The sequence below is a fragment of the Acomys minous genome (assembly GCF_964271855.1).
Source record: "Acomys minous genome assembly, chromosome: 15".
Taxonomy (NCBI): domain Eukaryota; kingdom Metazoa; phylum Chordata; class Mammalia; order Rodentia; family Muridae; genus Acomys; species Acomys minous.
In genome coordinates, this window is record NC_140497.1 from 29,990,635 (window position 1) to 30,013,627 (window position 22,993).

Here is a 22,993-nt window from a genome sequence, read left to right on the forward strand (position 1 = left end):
GGAGAGGACAGAGTTTATTACAGCTCACACTGCCTGGCAACAGTCCATCGCTGAGGGAAATGACAGGAGGAAGCTGGAGGCAGGAAGTGAAGCGGAGGCCATGGAGGTGTGTTTCTTACTGGCTTGTGCCTCATGGCTTTCTCAGCCTGCTTTCCCAGGACCACCAAAGGAATAGAATCACCTCCACTGATCTGGGCCATCACCCATCAATCATTAATCAAGACCATACCCCAGAGACTTGTGTTTAGGCCAATCTAATGAAGGCATGTTCTCAACTAAGATTTCTCTTAAAAAGAAAAGATTTCTCTTTTCAGATGTGGCTAGGCTTGTGTTACGTTGACAAAAACCAAACAGCGCAGTCTATGTCAGAGGGCGGTAGTGTCATTGACAAAAAGTGAAAGTGGGGCAGGAAGGATTGGGTGCTGGGCATATTAGCGTTCGCCTGTAGTCTCAGCACTTGGGATTAGATACAGGAGGAATGAAAGATCAAGGCTAGGCTAGGCAACTTGCTAAGACCGTGTCTGAAAACAACACCACAACACCCTGCCCCGCTCCCTCCACCCCCGCCCTCCACAACAACAAATACCAGAAGGTTAAGAATGCAAAGGGAAAGTCCCAATTTCAGGTACTATGGAAGGACATAAAGGCACTAAAGCCCCTCAGACAGAGGGAAAGATCTGTAAAATGCTCCAAAGCAGGATTGTTCAACTCTTACTATCTGGGAACAGCATACAGAAGTAGCATGGCAGTGACCATGTCTGGCGTGTGCATAGGGAAAAGGTCCTGCAAGGAAAAAGGCCCATCAGCTCTCAGGAAGGAGTGAATGTGTGAGCTATGTCAGCTAAGGTTGTTTAATTGAGCCCAGTGAGAACAGTAAACATTTAAAGCGAAGAATGTGAAGTCCTTCAGGAGAAGATAACTTTTATTGTATGGCCACTCATGTTCATAAATGAGCTTATATTGGTATTTACTTACATGCACATAGTCTTAGGGTTGCAAATAAGTAACTTTTCCCTTCTGGACTTTGGGTATAATTATGTGTAATAAGGAATTAGGTGAATTAACTGTAGATGTTATTTGAAAATTGATAGGACAATATAGTATAATAACATTTATATGTAATAGTAATTACAATTCAGACTAAGTTACAAGAACCAATATACCTATAGAGGTGGTCACTATAAAATAAAATGCCTGGTGGCACTCAGAGGAAGGATAGCAGGCTACCAAGAAAAGATTTGATACCTTATGAGCATATACAGGGGGAGGAGGTCCCACTCAGTCACAGTCATAGGGGAGAGGAATAAGGGGAAAATGGGAGGGAGGGGAGGAATGGGAGGATACAAGGGATGGGATAACCATTGAGTTGTAACAAGAATAAATTAATAAAATATATTTTAAAAAATAAAATAAAATTTATTTGCAGGAAGGGCACAGTCTGAGTCAGCATTATACAGATACCCCCTTGTTCATTTTTGTAGTTCTCAGATAACTACATCTACCCTTTAAAATACTGAAATTGTTATTCACTTTAGATTTTGAAAATGACTTTCCAAAACATGTTTCAGTTCCTTCCTTTCCTTACCCCAACCTTCTTAAGAATGTGCTGAGCATAATTTATTTCCTATTGACTGGAAAAGGTCACAGGGAAGTGGGGCTTGCTGCTTTGCTGGGGCATGCTTTTGATTCTCAGGCCCTGAGGACCCAGGGCAGACTCATGAATGAGCCACCTCACCCGGGGAGAGGCCTGGCTGTGTTTCTCTGCTTATCGCTCTGGGATTGCTTCCCAGGCTAAGAGAGAACAATTCTGCTAGAGTTCAGTATTAATGTATTTGTGGTTGAGAACAGACGCTGGAGTGGGTGAGGTTTGTTCTTACTGTGGTAAAGCATAACGCAAAATCCACTATTTCAACCATTCCTACGTGTACAGTTCAGTGCTAAGTGCCTTCGAATTGCTTTACCCGTAATCATCTTCTCTCTCTAGGATAAATTTGCAAGTTAAACAATAACAGCCCCACCCTTGGAAATCACCATCCACCTTTCTGACCCCGAGTCTGACCATTCTAGGGACCTCCTCTGAAAGAAAACATGTGATATTTGACCTTTTCCTGGTTGGTGTCAGTAGTGTGATGTCTTCAAAGCTCATCCGTGTTGTAACATTTGGCTGACTTTCATTTTTAAACACTGGATAATATGCATACCACATTCTGTTTGTCAGTGGGTATTTGAGTTGTTTTATTTTAGCTATTGTGAATAATGCTGCCATCAGCAGTGTGTACAAACACCTGTTTGCATTCTTGGTCTAAATTCTTTTGCGCTATCTAGGAATAGAATTCCTTAATAGTATGGCCACTCTCTGTTACTTTTTAAGAGATCACTGTATGAGTTTTCCAAAGAAGGCAATTTTGGTGGAAAATTATCCCTAAGGTGTTTATAATAGTTGTCCAAGTGTAAAAGTTTCTAGGGGCTCCCAAGAGATGTGTCAGCATCTTCCTAGCCAGCCCTTTCATGATGCAGGAGCAAGTTTATATTCAGGATGATTGACTAGTCCCAGCTCAGCCATGGGGAAGCCTTTGTTACTGAGTTGTATGCGCTCATGAAAATGTCAGCCACCAGGCATCCCCAAGGGAGAAAATTTAATTGCTGCTGGCTTTACTGTGACAGTGGGTAAACACAAGTTGGTGGAGAGCAGTGTGGCAATCAATGCACTTGAATTAATAATATAGACATTAATTATGACCCAGATCCTGCGCCACAACCTGAGCGTGATTCAGGAATGAATGACAGACTTTCTATAGTGCTTGTGGGCTGGAGATGAGGGGGAATGGCTCTAGAAACCCAAAATGAAGATCTATCCCAGCAGGAAGTGAGATGAGCCCTCACATTGAGCAAAGAAAAGAAATTCAGCTCAAGTATTGATGACTGCCTTCCTTAAAACAGTGTTATAACTTGCCACTTATATTAAGGGACAGACCCAGTATGTAACCTGGCACTTTTGGGTAACATTGCCCGGTTCTGCTGTAGGAATCCCAGGCTTTCGTCTGTGAGCTGCATTTGATGGATGCGAAATCTGCTCTGACTTCAAGTGAATGTTCGTTGTTTACAGCAGTAACTGCCAGGCAGACCGCGGTAATGCTGTAGGGAAACAGATTCACAGAGTAGGGGCACAGTCTGCTATAACTGAGAAGGGACAGACATTGTGTCATGGAAGCCAGACCCAAAGGAAGATCATACATAATGCAAGCTGGGGCCCCACAAAAGAGAGGATATGTAAGGACTTTGTGGCCATTTGACAGGGACGTTTCCAAAGGTGATGAAGATTCCCAGTGGTCCAGCACTGAAGAGCTAGCTAATGCCTGGTTCCCTTGAAGCTCAGCAGAGGCTGTGACCCAGTGCTGTAACTGCAGCAGGTCTAGCGTTGTTTTACATCCCACTTTATCTCTCCAAGGGCAGCCTTGTAAATTCTGTTCCAGCGAGTACTGTGAACACAGCAGCTAGAATGACAGCCTTGTGTAGTTCCTTTCTCTGGAGAGCTGTAAAGTGCTGCCTAAGTGTCAAGTGACTCCTGCGAACCTAGAAATAGTGGCTTAATTTTAAAATTATGTTGCGTGTATTCTTTGGTCATAGATACTCTGTCTGGAGGCTAATAACTTGGAGTGGGGGTTATTTTAGGAAGTTGTGTGTTTCCTTGAATAAGCATTATTTGTTTGTTTATCTTGATGTATAAAATAAATAATGTTTGATAGTGAGAAAAAAGACAAAGTGTATTTTGTCCTCCATAATTATCACCATACCAGATAATGAAAGACTGATGTAATGACAGTTTTTTAAATGACAAAAATTGGTTTTGTTAATATACACTTCAAAAGTGATAATTAAAATAGAAGCAGAAATTTTGATAGCAATATATACGTAATGGTTTGAATAAGAATGGACCCCATATGCTCATGTTTTGACTATTTGGTTCCCAGTTGGTAGAACTATTTAAGGAGGATTTGGAGGTGTGGCTTTGTTGGAGGAAGTGTGTTGCTGGGGGCAGGCTCTGAGGTTTCAAAAGCACATGCCATTCCCAATTACTCTCTCTATGCTGCCTTCTTGTGTATCAAGCTACATGTCAGTCCTGTGCCTCATGGCCTGATGCTATGTTGGTCACAGACTCACCCTCTGAAACTATAATAAACTCTTCTATAAGTTGTCTTGGTCATGGGATATTATGACAGCAATGAAAAGTAACTAAGACGATATGTCTATGTAAGCACAGGCAAGCAGATGATGAGTGAGTATACTGAGCAATGCCAGTAGCCTGGTCTTTCCAGTTATAAAATTTTGGTTCTAATGATGAAAACGTCCCAGGATTCTTCTTGACCTTCCCTTTGGTAGTGGATAGCTTACTACATGGGAACCAGCTAGAACTGGTGAGAGTCCAGCATCCACTGTATTGTCCATGGTTCGAAGAAATTTCTCATGGCCCCTCTGGTTTTCCTTAAGGAACAACATTTGAAGGTGAGAAGGAAGAGGATTTGACTTGAAAAGGTTCCATGATCATGTCAACTTGATGTTGAGTTGTAGCCATGTGTGGAAAATGGAGGGCCCTGCCACTGTACGCAGTATAAATAAACTGTACCCACACTCAAGTCTGCACAGCTTGCTGGCATTGGGAATCTTGTATTTTGTATACAATTCATTATTTATTGTGTGTGTGCATGTGTATGTGTGTGCATGTGTCACAGTGTGTGGATGGAGGTCAGAGGACAACTTTTGAGCATGTCATTTTATTACATGTGTCCAAGGGATCAGACTCTGAGGAAAGTGCTTTTACCAACTGAGCAGGATTGCTGGCCCCTAATCTTGTCCGTCTTGGCTATTGGCTTCCATTGAGTAAAACCAGAATACTAACATCAAGAGACTAGCCTAGAGATTCAATTTCCCCATTTTTCTAAAGTACTCATTAGCCAGTAATTGGGAATCACCTTTTTTTATTTATAAATAAAGTGTCAGTGAGCCATCACATACTCTTTTTTTTTCTTCCTTCTCAGAACAATAAACTGGGAAAAATCCATTCTTAATGATTTAAGTGCAGTGAATGTGTTTCTAGTGTTAACCTAAAATGGAGCTACATAGATACTTAGAGCAATCAGGTGACCAGCACATTGCCAAGTGAGGATGATAAATCTGCCCTGTGCAGCAGTGGCGTGGATGGACCCGGAGAACACTGTGCTGAGTGAGATGAGTTAGTCATGGTGGCGGTGCGGGAGGTATACTTATTCCACTGACTGTAAGGATGCAAAACGGCCAAACTTAGAGAAAGACTGAGTTGAATGTTTAGTGGTTTCCAGGACCTGGAAGAAGAGAAGAATAGCGGACTGCACTCATCAAGATGTAGTTTTCAGACATCTTGGATGGCTCCAGGAATCTGTTGTCTGTTTCTGTGCTTAGACCTAACACTACTGCATTGTGCAGTTAAAATGTTTAAAGGAGGCAGATCTTAAGCTGAGTCTGTGATTTAAAAAAAAAAAAAAAAGGAGACTTTTCCTGCTATAGGTGCAGGAAAGAAACAGTTCTACATTTTTTTCTTCCTTCCTTCCTTCCTTCCTTCCTTCCTTCCTTCCATCCTTTTTCTTTCTTGTTTGTTTGTTTTTCTGAGACAAGGTTTCTCTGTGTAGCCTTGGCTGTCCTGGACTCTGTTTGTAGGCCAGGCTGGCCTGGAACTCACAGAGATCCACCTGCCTCTGTCTCCCTGAGTGCTGAGATTACAGGCGTGTGCCACCACACCAAGCAGTACTGGGTTTTAATATTTTCACAAATGTGAGAACTAGAGAATCTAAGTCAGGGTAGCCTCATGTTCTGTACCCCTTACTAGCAGCTTATCCAAGCAGGGATGGACCCTCAAAATGTGCCAGCTTAAATTCCTTTTTCCTCTGCATTGGTGAGGCTAAAGGTTAGGACACCCCTGGTTTTCTGTCACCACCAACCCAGTCTTGCCTTAGCAACTTGGCTCTTATTCACTCTGGAAAATGTAAAGTCACACTGTGACCATAAATAAGGTTATTGGAATAATTTAACTGTAGCTAAAGTTCATAATGTCTATTCCTAGATGGCTTAAGCAGGATTAAGAGGAGGGTGGTAAGGGGTGGTAGAGGAATTTTTATCACCTGCTTGCTGACACTTCCTCCAGAAGTAACCAAAGTGATATCAAACATTGTCAGAATGAAGGTCACTGACATTGGAAGCAATCACAGAAGGGACCTACCTAGGACCAGGAAGCCTAGCGGGGTGCATGGCTAGTAGACACCAGATGTCACAGGTCCCAGGAGGCCATGAGACATCTTTGAGAGATGTTTGGGTCAATAGGCACATAATTACATGTCAACTGCATATAATCTGCATGGTGTTAAAAAGTTATCCTATTTCTGGAAGAAAGTCTGAGGTGTTTTTTTTTTCTTTTCTTTCTGGTTTTTCAAGACAGGGTTTCTCTGTGTAACAGCTCTAGCTGTCCTAGACTCACTCTGTAGACCAGGCTGACTTCGAACTCACAGAGATCCGCCTACCTCTACCTCCCAAGTGCTGGCATTAAAGGTGTGTGCCACACTGCCCAGCTTGAAAGTCTTTAAAACTATAATATGACCCTCCTCACAGATTACTATAAAGTATAAATGAGATGAACTTTTAAGATTTTAGGTTAAATTCCCTGCAGATAGTAAGCATTCAACAAATGTTTCTTTTTTATACAGATTTATTTATTACATATACCGTATTTTGCCTGCATGTACAGCTTCAGGCCAGAAGAGGGCACCAGATCTCATTATGCATGGCTATGAGCCACCATGTAGTTGCTGAGAATTGAACTCAAGAACTTTGGAAGATCAGACGGTTTTCTTAGCCACTGAGCCATCTCTCCACCCCCGCTCCCCAAATGTTTCTTTTTAAAATCATTTGGTATAACCATTATCATCTGACCCTCAGTACTTCCAGATTCCCTCTCATCATCATCATCCAACCTTTGTTCTCTTCAAAGTAACCTCTGGTTTTGGAGGACACTGTAAGCTATAATGTTTCCATCCAAAAGTCTTAGGTTAGCTTTTCAAATTTCAGGGTACCAGTAATGTGACTGTGTTTGCAGATAGAGTCTTTAAAGAGATTAAATTAAGCCAAAATGAAGTCACTGGGGTACCATCTAATCCATTATGTGTGGTGTCCATATAAGAAAGGGACATTTGAAAGCTGTAACAGAGGGAAGGCGACCTAAAGACAAGGAGAGGAGATGGCCACTGTAACCCAAAGAGAGAGGTGGTAGGCCACTAACCTCACCAACATCTTGCTCTTATTTTTCTTGCCACCTTTGTTTAAGGACCCCAAGACTGGGACTTTGTTATGACATCTCTGATAAAGTAACCACGTGCCATTGTTTGGCTGAAGCAGAGGGGAAAGGCAGGAGGAAGAGAAGGGTAGGGTAATGAAATATGTGACCCCTCACCAAGCTGGGCATGTGGGCAGACTCCTGTAATCTCAGCTCCTGGGGGAATGTCGGGAGAGGGCAGACTCAGCAAGGCAACATAATGTGACATTCAGAAAAAGCCTGCCCTCTTCCCTGACTTAGCTTGTTTTGTATCCTTGCCCAAGGTGAAATGTGATTTGTTACATTTTCTTCTCATGTTTGCCTTAAAAGCCCTTGCCCCAATCTAGCAGGAAGGATTCCCCATTCCCCTCTACAGCAGCATTGAGCCCACATCAAAGTACAAATTTACTGTGCTGCTGGCTGTGCTTGTGTGTACAGCCCCTAGCACTGCACCAGAGAACACTACTCCTCGTTTTTCCTGGCCATGTCGTTATCCACATTCAACTAAGAGCCCCTAATACACGCCAGGTTCTGTGCTAAGTGCTCTTGTTTCTTATAATTTAATTCTCTGAACAGTCCTGAGAGATGAGCTGGGTGTTTGGAAAGAAACATAGATAAGAAAGAAACAAAGAAACAAAGAAAGAAACAAAGAAGGAAGGAAAAAAGATCTAGCTAAGATAAAATGTCAGTGAAGCTGAAGAGCCAGGATGTGAATCTCAGTGAGCAACCCAGGAGAGAAACCAGAAAGAAAAGTAAAGAGTGAAGCGGAGGAACGGAAGGGACAGTAAAGAGCACAGGGCTGGTGTCAGATGAGCTTTTCAGATTCAAAAAAACACAGTCCAGCCTGTGTTCTAGAAACAAGCGCAGTGGCCTCGGAGACAGGGTGACGGGTGCAAAGCTGTGATTTTTAAAGGAGAGGTAGGCCACATCCTGGTCACCTGTGACCTCAAGGATGATATAAGGACATGGTGGTTTTCTTTTAAATGCAGCACAAGTCTTGGACTGGTTTTTAGGGAGATGATAGCATCATTAGCTTACTTTTTAGTGGGAAAATGTGGTTGGTTTGTTTGTCTTTTAATTGACAGGTGGCATTTTTTTTTTAAAGCTGTGTGGGGCACAGAGTGTCAGGGATGTATGTAACGTACGTATGTAAGTGGGAACTGGCTCCCATGGTAACCCAGGTGTGAAGCCGTGTACTTGGAGTTTAAGTTCTATTGCTAGTGAAGCCTCATCCTTCCCCTTGGTTTCTACTCTGAAACAACTACCCTGTCATTCACAGATCAGATTCCTACATGAATCCAATGACAACCTAATTCTTAGGATCACCTTTGACCTAGGTTTTTAAGTCAGTTTTTTTTTCTTTTCCAGAAAACATTAAAAGATAATAGTTTAGTTTTTGAGAAGGAGGACTCTTCAAGATAAAGTACAACTGTTTGCTTAAACAACAAAATTATAGCCCGGCTTAGCTGTGTATGGTGTCTTCTGGTTTCATTGCTATAAAGAGACACCGTGACCACGGCAACTCTTATGAAGGAAAACATCTCATTGGAGCTGGATTAGAGTTTCAGAGGCTCAGTCCGTTATCACCATGGCGGGAAGCATGGCTGTGTGCAGCTCACATGGTGCTTGAGAGGCCCAGAGTTCTTCATCCTGATCTGCAGGCAGCCAGGAAGAGAGCATTCACCCCTCGGCGTCGGAGCTTGAGCACCAGGAGACCTCAAAGCCCACCTCTACTTTAATGAGGCCACACCTCCTAATAGTGCCACACCCTGTGGGCCAAGCATTCAAACATATGAGTTGATGGGGACCAAACCTATTCAAACCACCACATATGGTGATCATGGTAACATGTATGGAGGAACGAGACTAGAGTCCAGGCTTCCTGTGACTTATTAAAATGCTAGTCAAAGGGCTTTTGAGGAGAGTGGCAGTGCTCTTCAGAAGGTCCAGGGTCGAAGCGTTGTGTATTAAAAGAAGGAAAACAGAGGATGGAGAGGAAGGAGGGCTCTGGAGTTGTTCTTAAAATCACCATGGCTTATGAGGACCACTCAGGAAAGCTTTATAAAGACCACAAAAAAGGTAAACAGAGCTGAGGATAACATAGGGTGCATGTTAGTATGTGCTTGGACCCAAAGTTAACTCCAATAAAAAAGATCAATGTGGAAGTAGATATGTTTTAGGAAAATATTTTAACACAGTAGGAAGGGAGAGCTGTAGTTAGAATTAAACTGGAAATAATTGTAGGAATGGCAGGTGTCTCTTAGGTCTGGCACTACAGTGGTCCTGAGGCAATGCCAGGTTTGATCTTTAATACATTAAAGATGAACCCGAGCCTCTTAAAAAGTAGTGCAAAGGACAAAGGGTTCTGCTATAAGAGGCTTCCACTGGCTGGATTTATCCACGAAAACCTCACAGTCAGTTTGACAAACTTTCTCAGAATGAGCATAATTAGATCTGCTAGGGTTATTTGAGCGTAAAGAATTAGCAGTAGGGAGAGGCCATGGGGGACTTCAACAAAAGTGATGACAGTGGGAAATTAGCTACGAAAGACTAATGGGAGTGAACAAAGGAATAACAGGACGGTAGTAATAGAGGGAATGATACAGATATAATTGCTAAAATTCAGTTTCCTTGTAAAAATGCTAAAAAAAAAAAAAAAAAAAAGACAAGCAAACAAAAACAAAGACACTGCAATGGCAGTTTGAGACAGGAAGCAAGTCTACGAAGTGTGGGCAGTCTGGTATCCAAACTCCTAGCCTTGCCGCCGGATGGGGTCTAAGGTGCCATTCCTGGAAGGCGTGGTTTTGCTCTTGGCACACAGGAACAGTTGAGTAACTGTGGTGAACATGTGTTGTTCCTGCTCTCCTGCGTCCCACCCGTGCCAACGAAGGGCTGTGATGCCTGTACCACAATCAGCCAGGGAAGAGTTTTAAGTGCTGGAGACATAGTAGAGGAGTGAAAGTCTGTGGAGCAAAATAGATAATTGTAGGCCATGGGCCAAGAAGAAATTCTACTCATTTAAAATAAAATTAGACAAATGCATTTTGAATGTGGTCCACAGTGTTACTACAGCATATGTTTAATAAACATTTTAGTGTAACAGTGCTCTTACCTGCCACCTCCACCAACCTCCCCCCAAAAAGTAAATTATATTTGTCTTATCTGAGGAGGATACAGGATTTAGTAGTCTTTTTAGCACGTTAAAAAAAAAAATGAGTCTGTGTTTATTAAGTTAAACTGTTAGATCCAAAATAAACCTTCTCACTTTTAGGAAACACTCTCACAAGTATCATAATAAGTGTCTCATCAAGACTTAAAGTGTGGTTTTGTCTCATTACTTGTGTTAAAGACAAGTACAATTTTACTGTTGTAGTTTCTGGTAAATAAGTATGTGTAATCCAGGGCCATCTTCTGGCTTCCGTAGTTTATGCACACACATGCACTTGAACACACAGTCACAAATTTTAAAATAAAATAAAAATTTTAATGAATTGAATAGTAATGCTGAACATATTTATATTATATCTTCCAAAAGTAACTAGTAAGTTTTAATATGGCTTTTGTGTTTTAATAAAATATTATTTAATTATATTATTAAATAATACTGAACATATTTGTAATACATCTTCCAAAAATAACTATTGGGTTTTAACATGGGTTTTGGCTTGTGACACAATATTATTTTCTTGTATCATTAACTTCACAAAGCATGGGTCAGCTACATACTGTGATCCCAGTGACATTTATAGGAGGACTGGACTAGAATCCAGGTGTCCTGTGTCTTGTCCCAGTGTCAGTCCCAGGGCTTTTGAGGAGGGGCCAGTGTTAGGATTTTAGTTTGGTCTCTTTAAAAATCACACTCCTAACTGACTCCTGGAAAACCTCCTCCAAGTATCTTCTAGGTAATTTTATCATGGTCTTTTAAAGCCCACTATTAAAATGCACACAGTTGCTGGCAGTCTTCATTAAAGGAAAAAAGGAGTTTACTCAGTAACAGAAACAGATTAGCTTGATGCAGTGATAAACATCCATGCAGGGATTGGTTCTGGCTCAGAAATTATCTGACTTGTAGTTTAGAACTTCATGCAGTTGAGAAAAACTTTGGGTTTTATTGTATCATATTAGAATGGATTCTTCACTAAGTGGATATCTGCCCCGCCAGATCCAGACGAACGGAAGGAGCCACTACGTTAAATCCCATTAAATGTTGTATTGAAGCAGAATATGAGAAATGTTAAGTCTCTCTTTTACTTGTATGAATAACTCAAGGAAGTGGTTGCCTTTACTATGTCCTCATAGAACAATGAAGAAATACAGCTAGTAATTGACAAAGCACTCCTATCTTTTTTTAATATTTTATTAATTTATTCATATTATATCTCAATTCCTCCCTCCCTCCCGCTTTCCCCCTACTCCCCTCCCCTATGTCTGGAACTGAGGAGGACCTCCTCCCCCTTTATATGCTCATAGGGTATCAAGTCTCTTCTTGGTAGCCTGCTATCCTTCCTCTGAGTGCCACCAGGCCTCCCCATCCAGGGGACATGGTCAAATATGAGGCACCAAAGATCGTGTGAAAGTCAGTCCCCACTCTCCACTCAATTGTGGAGAATGTCCTGTCCATTGGCTAGATCTGGGTAGGGGTTCAAAGTTTACTGCACGTATTGTCCTTGGCTGGTGCCATAGTTTGAGCAGGACCCTTGGGCCCAGATCTGCCCATCATAATGTTCTTGTAGGTTTCTAGGACCCTCTGGATCCTTCTATTTCCCCATTCTCAGAGAGAGAGGGGGGGAGGGAGGGAAGAGGGAGGGAGGGAAAAGGGGAGGGAGGGAGGGAGAGAGAGAGAGAGAGAGAGAGAGAGAGAGAGAGAGAGAGAGAGAGAGAGAGAGACTCTTTTCTGTGTTCCCTACCTGTGTTATTTTCCAGAGGGAAGGCAAGGCCTCTCTAAAGAGGGAGGAAGACAAGTATCTAGTCCTGTAAGACAGAAAAGTCAACCTGGCTTCTGACAACCATGAAGACAGGAAGTTGCTTCAGGATCAGCCGTTTCCCTCCAACACTAGCTCTTCCTAAGCTCTATGGATTTGTGCTCAGTTTGTCAAAAAAGGAGTGTTCTGTTGTTGATTTACCAGTAACAACAGCTTTAGCAATTGGGCTGCTTTGTGGGTTCCTGATTGTAGGTGTGAGGAACTAGACAAAGAACGCATCCTTAACCTCTCTACTCCATCTCTCCCAGCCCCACTATTTAATTCTTATGCTGATATAAGTAACCAAATTATACTTGATTACCAGTCAAATTTTCAAAAAATTAATTTATGTTTCCCATATATTCTACTTGTGCACATACATACGATTAAAAAAATGTTCAAAGCCAAAGAGTGACATTTTCTTAATTAGCTATACCAGTGGCCTGGTGGTGGCATATGCCTTTATCCTCAGCACTCAGGAGGCAGAGACAGATGGATCTCTGAGTTCGAGGCCAGCTTGGCCTACAGAGTAAGTTCCATGGAAGGCTATACAGAGAAACCCTGTTTGAACATCGAAACAAAAAGCTATACTGGAAAATAACATGTTTTACACAATGAGAAAGGACATTTAAAATTTTTATGGCTCTGCCATTAAACTTTAGTTATCAAAATATGAGGCACTAATGGAATTATCTGTTAAATGTTCTGGGGAGGACATTCATTTCTTTCATAAAAAATAAAATGAAGTGTGGTCCCTAAGTCTGAGTATTGATGTTTAATCAGTGGTGTTTTATCATTTGAAACGGTTACATACAACTTTATTTGTAGTATATGTGAAACAGATATAGGATTACTGTCCAGAGCATACAAGAGGATCTCAATAAATAAAAGATAAGTGGGCCATTAAGAAAGTCACAATTCAGCCGGGCGTGGTGGAGCACACCTTTAATCCTAGCACTTGGGAGGCAGAGACTGGTGGATCGCTGTGAGTTCGAGGCCAGCCTGGTCTACAAAGTGAGTCTAGTACAGCCAAAGCTACACAGAGAAACCTTGTCTTGAAAAACCAAAAAAAAGAAAGAAAGAAAGTCACAATTCACCAAGAATATATAAGGAAAACCCATGTTTATATATTTTTAAAAAATACTAACCCTCACTAGTAATAAGGGAAGTTAATACTAAAACACCTTTTTCGTTTCTTTGTTTCTTTGTTTTGGTGCTGGGGATTGAACTAGGGCCTGCACATGCTAGGCATCTGCCTTACCAGTGCGACACTCTAACACAGAGTCTCACTATGCTGCCCAGACTAACCCTGAACTGTCTATCCTCCTGCCTCTGCCACCCCCAATGCGGAGAGACCCACCTTTAAGACAGTAGTCCTTTCCTTCGGCCTATCATGGTGACTAAATTAAAAAGACTCATGGCTGTAAGGAATTTGATAGCTCTATAATGTTAGTATAATTGAACCCGGCTTTTGGAGACTGTTACATTGTATAAATGTTACTGAAATAATTTGCTGTAAATGTGGCTCTACATATAACATGGCTAATTATAAAAGAACATTTGTAGATTTTGAAGCACATTTAGAGTGGGTGGTGGTGTACAAGCCATGGCTGGCAAAAAAAAAAAAAAAAAAAGAGTTAGCTTTTTAAAAAACGTATGACTGACTTCTGTGTGTGAAGTTAATAATGTAATTAATAATACTCGTTATCTACTTAATGGAGTGCTGCTCCAGGACAGAAACTTCACATGAGCTGTACTTATTTTTCTGAATGTCTCTTTGATGTCTCTTTGTTCTACCATGTTCAGTTTCTGACCACTGCAGTCATGGGGTAGCAAGTCTTTTCTCTTTACAGCCCAGCACCTCTGAAATGGTTGCTCAGCAGTATACACATATGGATCCAAATTGCTTTTATATTGTTTTTGTTCAGTTATATTGGAAGATAGGAAAGGGTTACAATCAGTTTTGAGCCCTTGGGAAGGCAGAGAAGTCTGGGCATATAGAAAAATGCGTGGGTGGGTGTGGTAGTCTCCTCAGACACAGAGGATAAGCTAAGTCTTGAATCTTTCCTATGCTGTCAGATAAGCTCCTTCAGGGAGTCTCGGATAGGGAACTGGCTAGACTTTCATTTGTAAACAAACTTACATGGAAGGTTTGAGAACGTAGGAACCATTTTTCCATGTGGTGTGTGTATGTGTGTGCGCACGTGCGTGCAGGTGTGTGTGTGTGTGTGTGCTTTTTGTAGGAGTGGGTAGGTGTCCATTCATGTGTGTGCAGGTGCATGTGCATGTGTGTGCATGTACATGTAGAGGCCAGAGGATAACCTCTAATACTATTCTTCATTGGCTGTATACCTTAATCTTTCAAACCCATCTCTGCCTCCCAGCACTGCATTTACAAGTGCATACCTGTATTTTTTAATGTGAACATTGGGGATTGAATCCAAGTGTCCATGCTTCCCAGGCAAGCAATTTCCTGAGCTGTCTTTTGTTATGTCCAGTATGAGCCAGATAGGCACCATGACATTCAGCTCACAAATGGCTTTGTCTTGCATGCTTGTGAACAAATTAGCGGTAGGCAGAGATCATTTTCTCACTGGATCTCTGAAGTAGGTGGTAGAGATGGAGAGGAGACATTTGACCTGAGAGAAGTGTTTAAAGGCACAAAATAATGTTAACTATGTGAGGTCTGGTCGTTTAGGTTTTATTGACTGTTACAAAATGGAATCTAGGTGCCACAGTTCAAAGCCACGCAGAAGCAAATTCCAACATGCTATGTTTTCATTCTTAGAGCTATTCAGCAATGTAAGAGGTTATTCTCTATAGCTGCTTCTAAAAATACTTGAGAGAGCAGGGCCCAGTGATGCCCTGTAATCCCAGCACTCTGGAAGGCAGAGGCAGGCGGATTTCTGTGAGTTCAAGGCCAGCCTGGTCTACAAAGGGAGTCCAGGACAGCCAGGGCTACACAGAGAAACCCTGTCTTGGAAAAAGAAAGAAAGGGGGGAGGGAGAGAGGGGGAGAGACTGGGAGATGCAGGGAGGGAAAGGAGGAGGGGGAAAGAGGGAGAAATGGGGGGAGGGGGAGGAGAGAGGAATATTTAGCAAAGAGGAGGGTTTCATCAGATACTGCAAAAAAATCTGCCACATGACGTTTCATTCAAGAGTAATGAAAATTGAACAGAATATATATATTATGAGAAATACAGCCTTCCCTTGGTACAACTGAGAAAGACCCAAACTCTGAAAGACATCATTACCAACACAGGCCAATCACAGCAAAACAAACTGCACAAGGGGTCAAGAAATTGTGTGAATTACTGATTGCAGGTTTTTTTGCTCCAGCCTGTTTCAGATAGTCAGTGGCTTGTCCTCACCCAACTGCTGTCTCCAGAGGAAGCCCCTGAGGGATAGTGGTTCCTCATGCCTTGTCTGGGCCTCAGTGTTGCTGGAGGAGCAGTCAGGGCCATGGGCATGAGAACTTCTGCTCTTAGGATGTGAAGTATGTGTGCTGTAAGCACGGACATGTGGTTCTTCGTGGAGGCGTGACTATATGGTTGCTCATTCATAAAGACCAATAAGTAGCTCAGGAAATGCATTGGGCCTGGAGGACACCATTTTCATGTGAACTCTGTAGCTGAAGGCCAGTAAGCTAATCATCTACAGAGGCCCACAGGCTCATGCTTGGTAACACTGCTTTGCTGGGTGAGGGGCACCATTGCCGCACTGCTGGCTGAAGCTGCCAGCCCCACCTCTCGACCCTTGACCCACAATGCTTGCCCCTCCTCTCCAGAAAGCTGAAAAAATATTTAAGGAATACTGATTTGAAGGGAAGACAAGTTATTGATCCATTTTTGTGTCTTTTTGTCTTCAGAACCCTTTGTTTACATAAACTTCATATAACCTGTGCCCTATCTTTTCTATTTCTAGTGTCCATGGAAAACATTGGTGAACAAGGTAAAATACTGTTATAATTGCAGATATAACAACCTGTATTCATTGTATTTGGTTGGGATGAAGAGAATATTCCTTGACAATATGGTAATATGGTAGAGTAAATGACACATCATTTCTCCAAGTTCCCAAACTAAATTCTGTCCCACGTTTGGCAAAGAACCCTGTAACGGCCATCATCGTTTCCAAGGTCTTTATAGCTCCACAATACCAGGACGTGAGCAATCTACTGTCTCAGCTTCGCCTGCTACTCTGTAACTACTCTTCTATTTACAGAGTTTATGAAATTCTGCCACTAGTAATGTTGTGTCAATTTAAGTTCCATACTAGATAATCCAAACTGTAAGTGATCCACAGGTACAAATATCATAATTCCTTAGAAAAATTAAAAATTGCTAGTGAGATTTTAAGATATCAAACATGTCAGATCCTGCTTACGTATTTATTTGGTTTCCATGAGGAGTAGGGGCCTGGTGCACACTAGAAATGGACTTCACTTCTGTTCTACCACCACCCCAGCCCTCAAACATGGCTGTATTCCGAATTGGTTCATTTTCTGCAACTGTTTGTGCTAATACATTATTCAGACAGAATTATTATCAGTAGTCTGGAATTCCAATTTTAAAGCCATGTAGTACTTGAAGCCTTTAAAAGAACATCCAAAGTGTGTTTATATTCTCTACAAAAAGTACCCAGGATGCTTTTCTTAACGGTTGTCCTGTGTAGTAAAGCAAGCAGTAGAACCCCCACGGGCAGAAATCACTTCATCCAGATGGTCCCTGTTTACACGCTGTCATCATAGCCGAGAGAGCCACCAGTGTCAACGAGAGCTAAGCAAACAGGCAAACAGCTTCTCTGATGGGAACTGCTTTCTCCGCCTCTCTTAAGCAAAGTTCATAAAGCCAGAACGTCTGAGCACTTGGTTAATATTGTGTTTACTCTTATGTAACCGCCCTATTTTTACAACCTAGGAAAGGTCTAATTAGCCAGTTTGTGAAGAGATGTACAGATGGGGGGGTTCTATTTGTGGATATAGATATAATGGTACATTCAGAGATATTTAAAAAAATCCTCCTGACTTTAGGCTGTTATTCAAAGATTTGTGCTTATTTGAATATGATATAAATAATATTTTACAGTTTATCATTATTGAATATTTTGTGAATACCATGATTTGAGTAAAATTTTGCATATTACAATGATGATTCTGTTTTTCCCATTTTAGTTGTGTGCCTCATGGCTTATCATCTACTTTTTGCAATGTTCGTCTGGTCATACTGGAAAACCATTTTTACATTGCCCATGAATCCTTCAAAAGAGGTAGGTTAAAGCAATAGTAAAATTAACCTACATATAGCAATCTGCAATATTAATTTCTGAAAATGAATTTCCTTATTTTCATAAGTTGTTTCAAATGTATTGAATACAGTAATGTTTTTGGATTTTAAAAAATCTGTACAAACACTGGAATTTTCACTAGATCTTTACTTTTGTATCTGATATCAAATCGTCTTTTTTTTTCTATTTTTTTCTATCAAATCTTCTATGCATTCCTTTTTACTTTAATGTCAAGCAGCCAGATGGATCAGTGAGATAGGTGATAGATAGATAGATAGATAGATAGATAGATAGATAGATAGATAAGTAGATAGGTAGACCCAGATGGACCAGTTAGAGATCAGTGATAGATAGGTAGATAGATATATAGATAAACTATTTGGAGCATTTATACACTAATTACTATAGTAAACACACATTAGGTGTTTGTCAGTCACCCGAAACAACAAGAGATGGTTTAATGCTTTCTGTATTCAAGATATGCATAGGCAGTACACAGCTTTTATGTACCCAGGCTCCTTCTATCTGATTGTTATGTCACATATTTTGAGTCCATGGGCCACTTCTTGGCTGATTCGGACATCATGAATATGTGATAGCCAGCAGGCCACAGACAGTAGGAAAGCGGCGCCCTTTCCCTTCAGTGACATTTTCTTCAAGTTGCTGATTCCATTTCCACTTGCATTTAGATGACTTCATTATGGGGCCATATCTCACATGGAAGGCTGAAAATGTAATTGTTATCCTCAGTGGTCATGTCAGCCACTAGAGGCAGGAGTGGTTATTGGGGAGCAGCTAGTAATCTGCCACAAAGGTTTCAAGTAGTAGTATGTGGCTAACTTAGATTTGCATTTAAAAAGTTATTTTTAGATTTGCATTTTAAAATATATTGTTCTGCTCATCCCTGAGTCTCTCATTTGGTTAAATGATTTAAGAGCAAGAAATGGTATTTTACACACTTTTGTGTTCTTGGCATTTGCTCTAACGTGTGTTTGTTGAAATGTAACAAACCTTGTTGTACATAGCATAGCATAAAAAAGAAAAGACATCATGATAAATTGTTCCCTAGAGCAATCAGTTTGAAATTAAGTCTGTTATCAAAAACTATGCTTTTGGCCTGGAAAATGGTGCTAAAACCCAAACCACATATATTTGCACAGAAATAATGGTGTGTGTCGACTATAGTCTTCCACAGACCATCCTTTGTTTTTGATTCTCCACTTTTTTTTCCTTTTCTGTGTGTTTTTTCCTTCTTCATACAATATTCACGTTATTATAATCTCTCTCACAGTGTCTTGGCCTTTGTGTAGGTCTGATAGAAAATCCTGAGTTCAATGAACTAAGTGAGTGATCTCACCTGTTCAGGAGGATTACCAACCACCTCTGCATTGACAACTTTTCACATCTATTCCCAGTTCTGATTTCTTCTGAGAGCCTAACATACATGTGTCTGTCAAACGCTCCACCTTGATCCGTGCACTGACACCTTAAATATGAACTATAAAACAGAGATCGCCATTTCGTCCTTCACTAAGGACGTGTCCTTCACTAAGTACCGTGCCTGGTACTTATATTAGTAAATGTCTCTGCCATCCATCTGATAATGCAGGCCAGGATTCTGGTGTCTGTCTCTGTCTCTCTCTGTGTGTGCCTCTCTGTTTCTATATCTCTCTCCATCTTTCTGTCTCTGTCTTTCTGTCCCTCTCTGTGTCTCTGCTTCTCCCCAATTCCTCTCCACCCTCTACTTCTGTCTTTTTGTCCCCCCATCTTAGCATCTGTGCCATCTCCATAGTCTGACACACTATAGTCTTCATGGTATTTAAGGCTTACGAATACCCGCTTCCCAGAACCCTGCAAAATTTCATCTTCCACCTTGAAATGGAGTGTTCCATCCAAGGGAAACCTTAGCACTTTTGTCTGCTGCATGTGTCTGTTCTGTGACGGCACATACCCCCACAGGGAAAATTCTTTCTCCCTTGTCTGGCAATAGTTATCCTTGTCTGAGTCTGACTTTCTGCTGCTTTATGTTCTTCTAAGATTAACTTGTATAGATTCCTGATAATAATAAAATATAATATTCTTTCTCTTAGGAGTTTGCATCTACTCCAGTAGCAGTTATCTCCTGAAATTGTTTTTTAAAGATCTATTTATTTATCATTTATACAGTATTCTGCTAATGTGTATGCCTTCAGGCCAGAAGAGGGCAGAAGATCTCCTTATAGATGGTTGTGAGCCACCTTGTGGTTGCTGGGAATTGAACTCAGGACCTCTGGAAGAGCAGCCAGTGCTCTTAAGCTCTGAGCCATCTCTCCAGCTCCTCCTGAAATTCTTAGGAATTATCCAAAACTTCAATTTCTGGACTTATTTTTTATGTATCTGCATTAGGGATCCTGTGTAATTTTATAACTTTAGGTAGTATTCCATTGGTATAATTCTCAAATGAATACGTTAGCCCAGGCCATCCTCCTGAACTCCAGACACATCAATAATTATCTCTCTGACATCTGACAAAAATTTCAAATTCAATGTACCTGAAAACATCTGGATCTCCTACTCCATTTTCTAATCATATTATTAAAGTGCTTCCATCTCAGCAATGCCAGTTACATCCGCCACTCTTCAGGCCAAAAGCATTAGAGTCATCCTCGACTAGCCTTCCTCCCCAATCCCAGATCAGATTAGCAATTTAAGCGTCATGATATAACTTTAGCCGATGCCTACAGTGTGAACTCATGTCGTCTCTTGCCACCACTCTGAGCAACATCATCACCCCTTTCTTACATATTTGCAGTATCTTGCTCAGGATTTCTGTAACTACACCATATAAAATAGCAAGCCTCCTGGTGCAAGCATAGAAAGTGATGACTTTGCTGGGTGATTGTTTTACATAAAACCACATGTATATGTATGTGTGTTCAGGTAACTGTGTGAGATAGATATTATTTCATATCCTCTCACATGTGTGTATATGCATCCCTGTGTGTGTAGGTGCCCTCAGAGTCCGAAAGAGGGTGTTACATACCCAGGAACTGAGGTGACAGGTGCTTTTGAACCACTTGCCAAGGGTGCTAAGAACTGAACTTGGGTATTCTGCAAGAGCCATCCCTCCAGCCCATATTTCTAATTGTCATAGTAGCATAATATTTTCATTGAAAGTGTAATGATTGATGTAGTAACACCTCATTTAAAAAACTTTAGGCTAACTTCATATTATGTATAGTCCTAGCATTAGTGTGTTTGTATGTAGAACTTTATCCACATTTTAGGCTATTTGCTTCATTAACAAATTCTTTGATGTAGACTTACTAGATTAAGGAAATTTCAGTTGCTTGACAAATTGTTACCCAAAAGGAGTGCAGTAATTTTCAATACTACCAGTTCTGTTGGACTCTTGGCATTGCTTGCTATTATAAAAATTCTGTTAGCAACTTAGTAGACAAAATGTTCTGTGTATTTTAACTTCCACATTTAGATTCTAGTGAGGGTATATATACATCCTACATGAAAGACAACCAGCAGACAAGAAAATGTATTCATGTGAGTTCTCTGGTTTTTAAAAATACAAATCGTCATCTTCTTTTGTGTATATGGCTAAAATTACTCTCTATTTTAATTGGGAAGCTGTAGAGGAGCCCAGATCTTGGTTCCTATTGCATTCACCAGTAAGAAGAAGGTAGGCGTTTTGGAGAGATGATTACTTTTAGGATTGTGCAGGAATAATGAAGATGAGTCAAGGGCACCTTCCAGTGCTGGAAAATAAGAAGCAAAATAAACAGAAGAGAATATGTCAAGGATGCTCAGAGGCCAATGAAAGAAAGCCAGGTGGAAAAGGTCAAATGATTTGAGCAGCAAAAGTCTCTGCCTATGACGTAAACACCTGTGAGACTACCTAACTATATAAGCAAATGAGTAAATTGACAAATAACCAATAGAACAGAAACACTTGGCCAATAGAAGGCTTCTAAATAGTTTCTGATAATGCTTCACTTCTTAGGGGTAGAGGCATAAACTCCCACTCCTTACATATGAATGAGTTTCCTCCAAAGCATAAGGATGGAAAAGGAGAAGAACTGAGGATGGTTACAGTAGAAACCCCTGACAAAAAGCTCCCTCAAGCTGGACAGGTGGCCCAGTGGTTAGGAGTACTTGCTCTTCCAGAAGACCTGGGTTCTTTAGTCTTCACCACTCACATGGCAGCTTACATCTGGCCATTACTCCAGTTCCAGGGGAATATGATGCCATTTTCTGACCTCTGAGAGCACCAGACACCCACATACTACATATACGTATGTGCATACACACAAAATAAATCTTTAAAAATTTTAATACTCCTTTAACTATAGGATCAAGGCCAGCATCGTATGGCCGGGCTTGTGACCATGACCTACTGACAATGTCAGTTTTCCTCCTAAAAATCCATACACCCAATCTTACCAGGAGAGAAAACATCCGAAAAGTTGCAGTTAAGTGGCCCTCTGCACAATACCAGTAGTGCTCAGAACTACCATGGTAAGAAGAAGAAACAAGAAACGGAAAACATAAGCAATGAAGGAAAATCTGAGAAACTGCAGAGGCTAAAAATAAACCTGAGGGATGTAGCAATTGAAAATATTATGATCTTTTCATAATCCTGTGTTATGGAGATATATAGAGTAGAAGTACTGGAGCAGAAAAGGATATTCTAAAAACAGAAACCATAAATGTCTATGCTGAACTTTATTCAATTCACTTTAGTTAGTGATGTATCAATATTACTTCTTAAAGTGCTAAATGTACCATGATACTGTAAGATATTAATATGGGGAATTAGTGATGGGCTATGTAAGAATGTTAGACATTTTATACTGTTTTCTCAATTTTTTAGTAAATCTAATGTATCCTTTTAAAAAAATAAAATAAAACTTGTGTAACAGAAGAAAAACTAGGATGTAGAGAGAACTGTGACATCCGGAGGCTGGAGACTATATCAGGAGTTCTCAGCTCTGTGTTTCAAGATGCTCAGAACCTTCAGGTCTGTGCAGATAGCAACGTCTAATCTGGGACCCCACAGGTCTTTGCATATCATAATGCTCTGGAGGAGGAAGTGGTGAAGGAAGGACCATATAGCTCTACCCTATGCCAAGGTAGAAATGTAGTTTTGACTTCTGTATTAATATAAAGAAAGATTCACCAACCTGAATTTGACATATTGGAGCTTACCCAAAGTGGTCTGGTTAATTTATTAATTTAAGCATTAAACGTGCTAGGGTCTTCCTTCTCCGATACTCCCCAGAAGTTACTCTTAAGGTGAAAAACCCAGAAACTTGGTGAAATGTCATGAAATATTGATTATTTCAATTCCCATGAAAATTCTTTTAAAAAAAGTCTTTTAATAAACCAATTCACTGGCAATTCATAATCAGTTAGGGTGG

General features: G+C 40.8%; 1 protein-coding gene and 1 long non-coding RNA gene across 4 annotated transcripts in view; one reads left to right on the top strand and one right to left on the bottom strand.

The window, feature by feature from the left end:
• Positions 1-1,325, bottom strand: part of LOC311584942 — a 753,214-nt gene extending 751,889 nt beyond the window's left edge. Inside the window, exon 1 of the long non-coding RNA XR_014775044.1 lies at positions 1,279-1,325. This is a non-coding gene — a long non-coding RNA (uncharacterized lncRNA). The remainder of the gene's footprint in view (positions 1-1,278) is intronic.
• Positions 1-22,993, top strand: part of ZDHHC2 (zDHHC palmitoyltransferase 2) — a 60,515-nt gene that overhangs the window by 10,783 nt on the left and 26,739 nt on the right. For 2 of the 3 annotated variants that reach the window (XM_084759676.1, XM_084759677.1), the window contains exons 2-3: positions 16,221-16,247; positions 17,470-17,564. In XM_084759676.1, coding sequence (XP_084615802.1) covers positions 16,221-16,247; positions 17,470-17,564 — 122 coding nt within the window. Of the gene's footprint in view, positions 1-16,220; positions 16,248-17,469; positions 17,565-22,993 lie in introns of those variants that run through there. The other variant, XM_084759678.1, reaches the window with a different exon arrangement.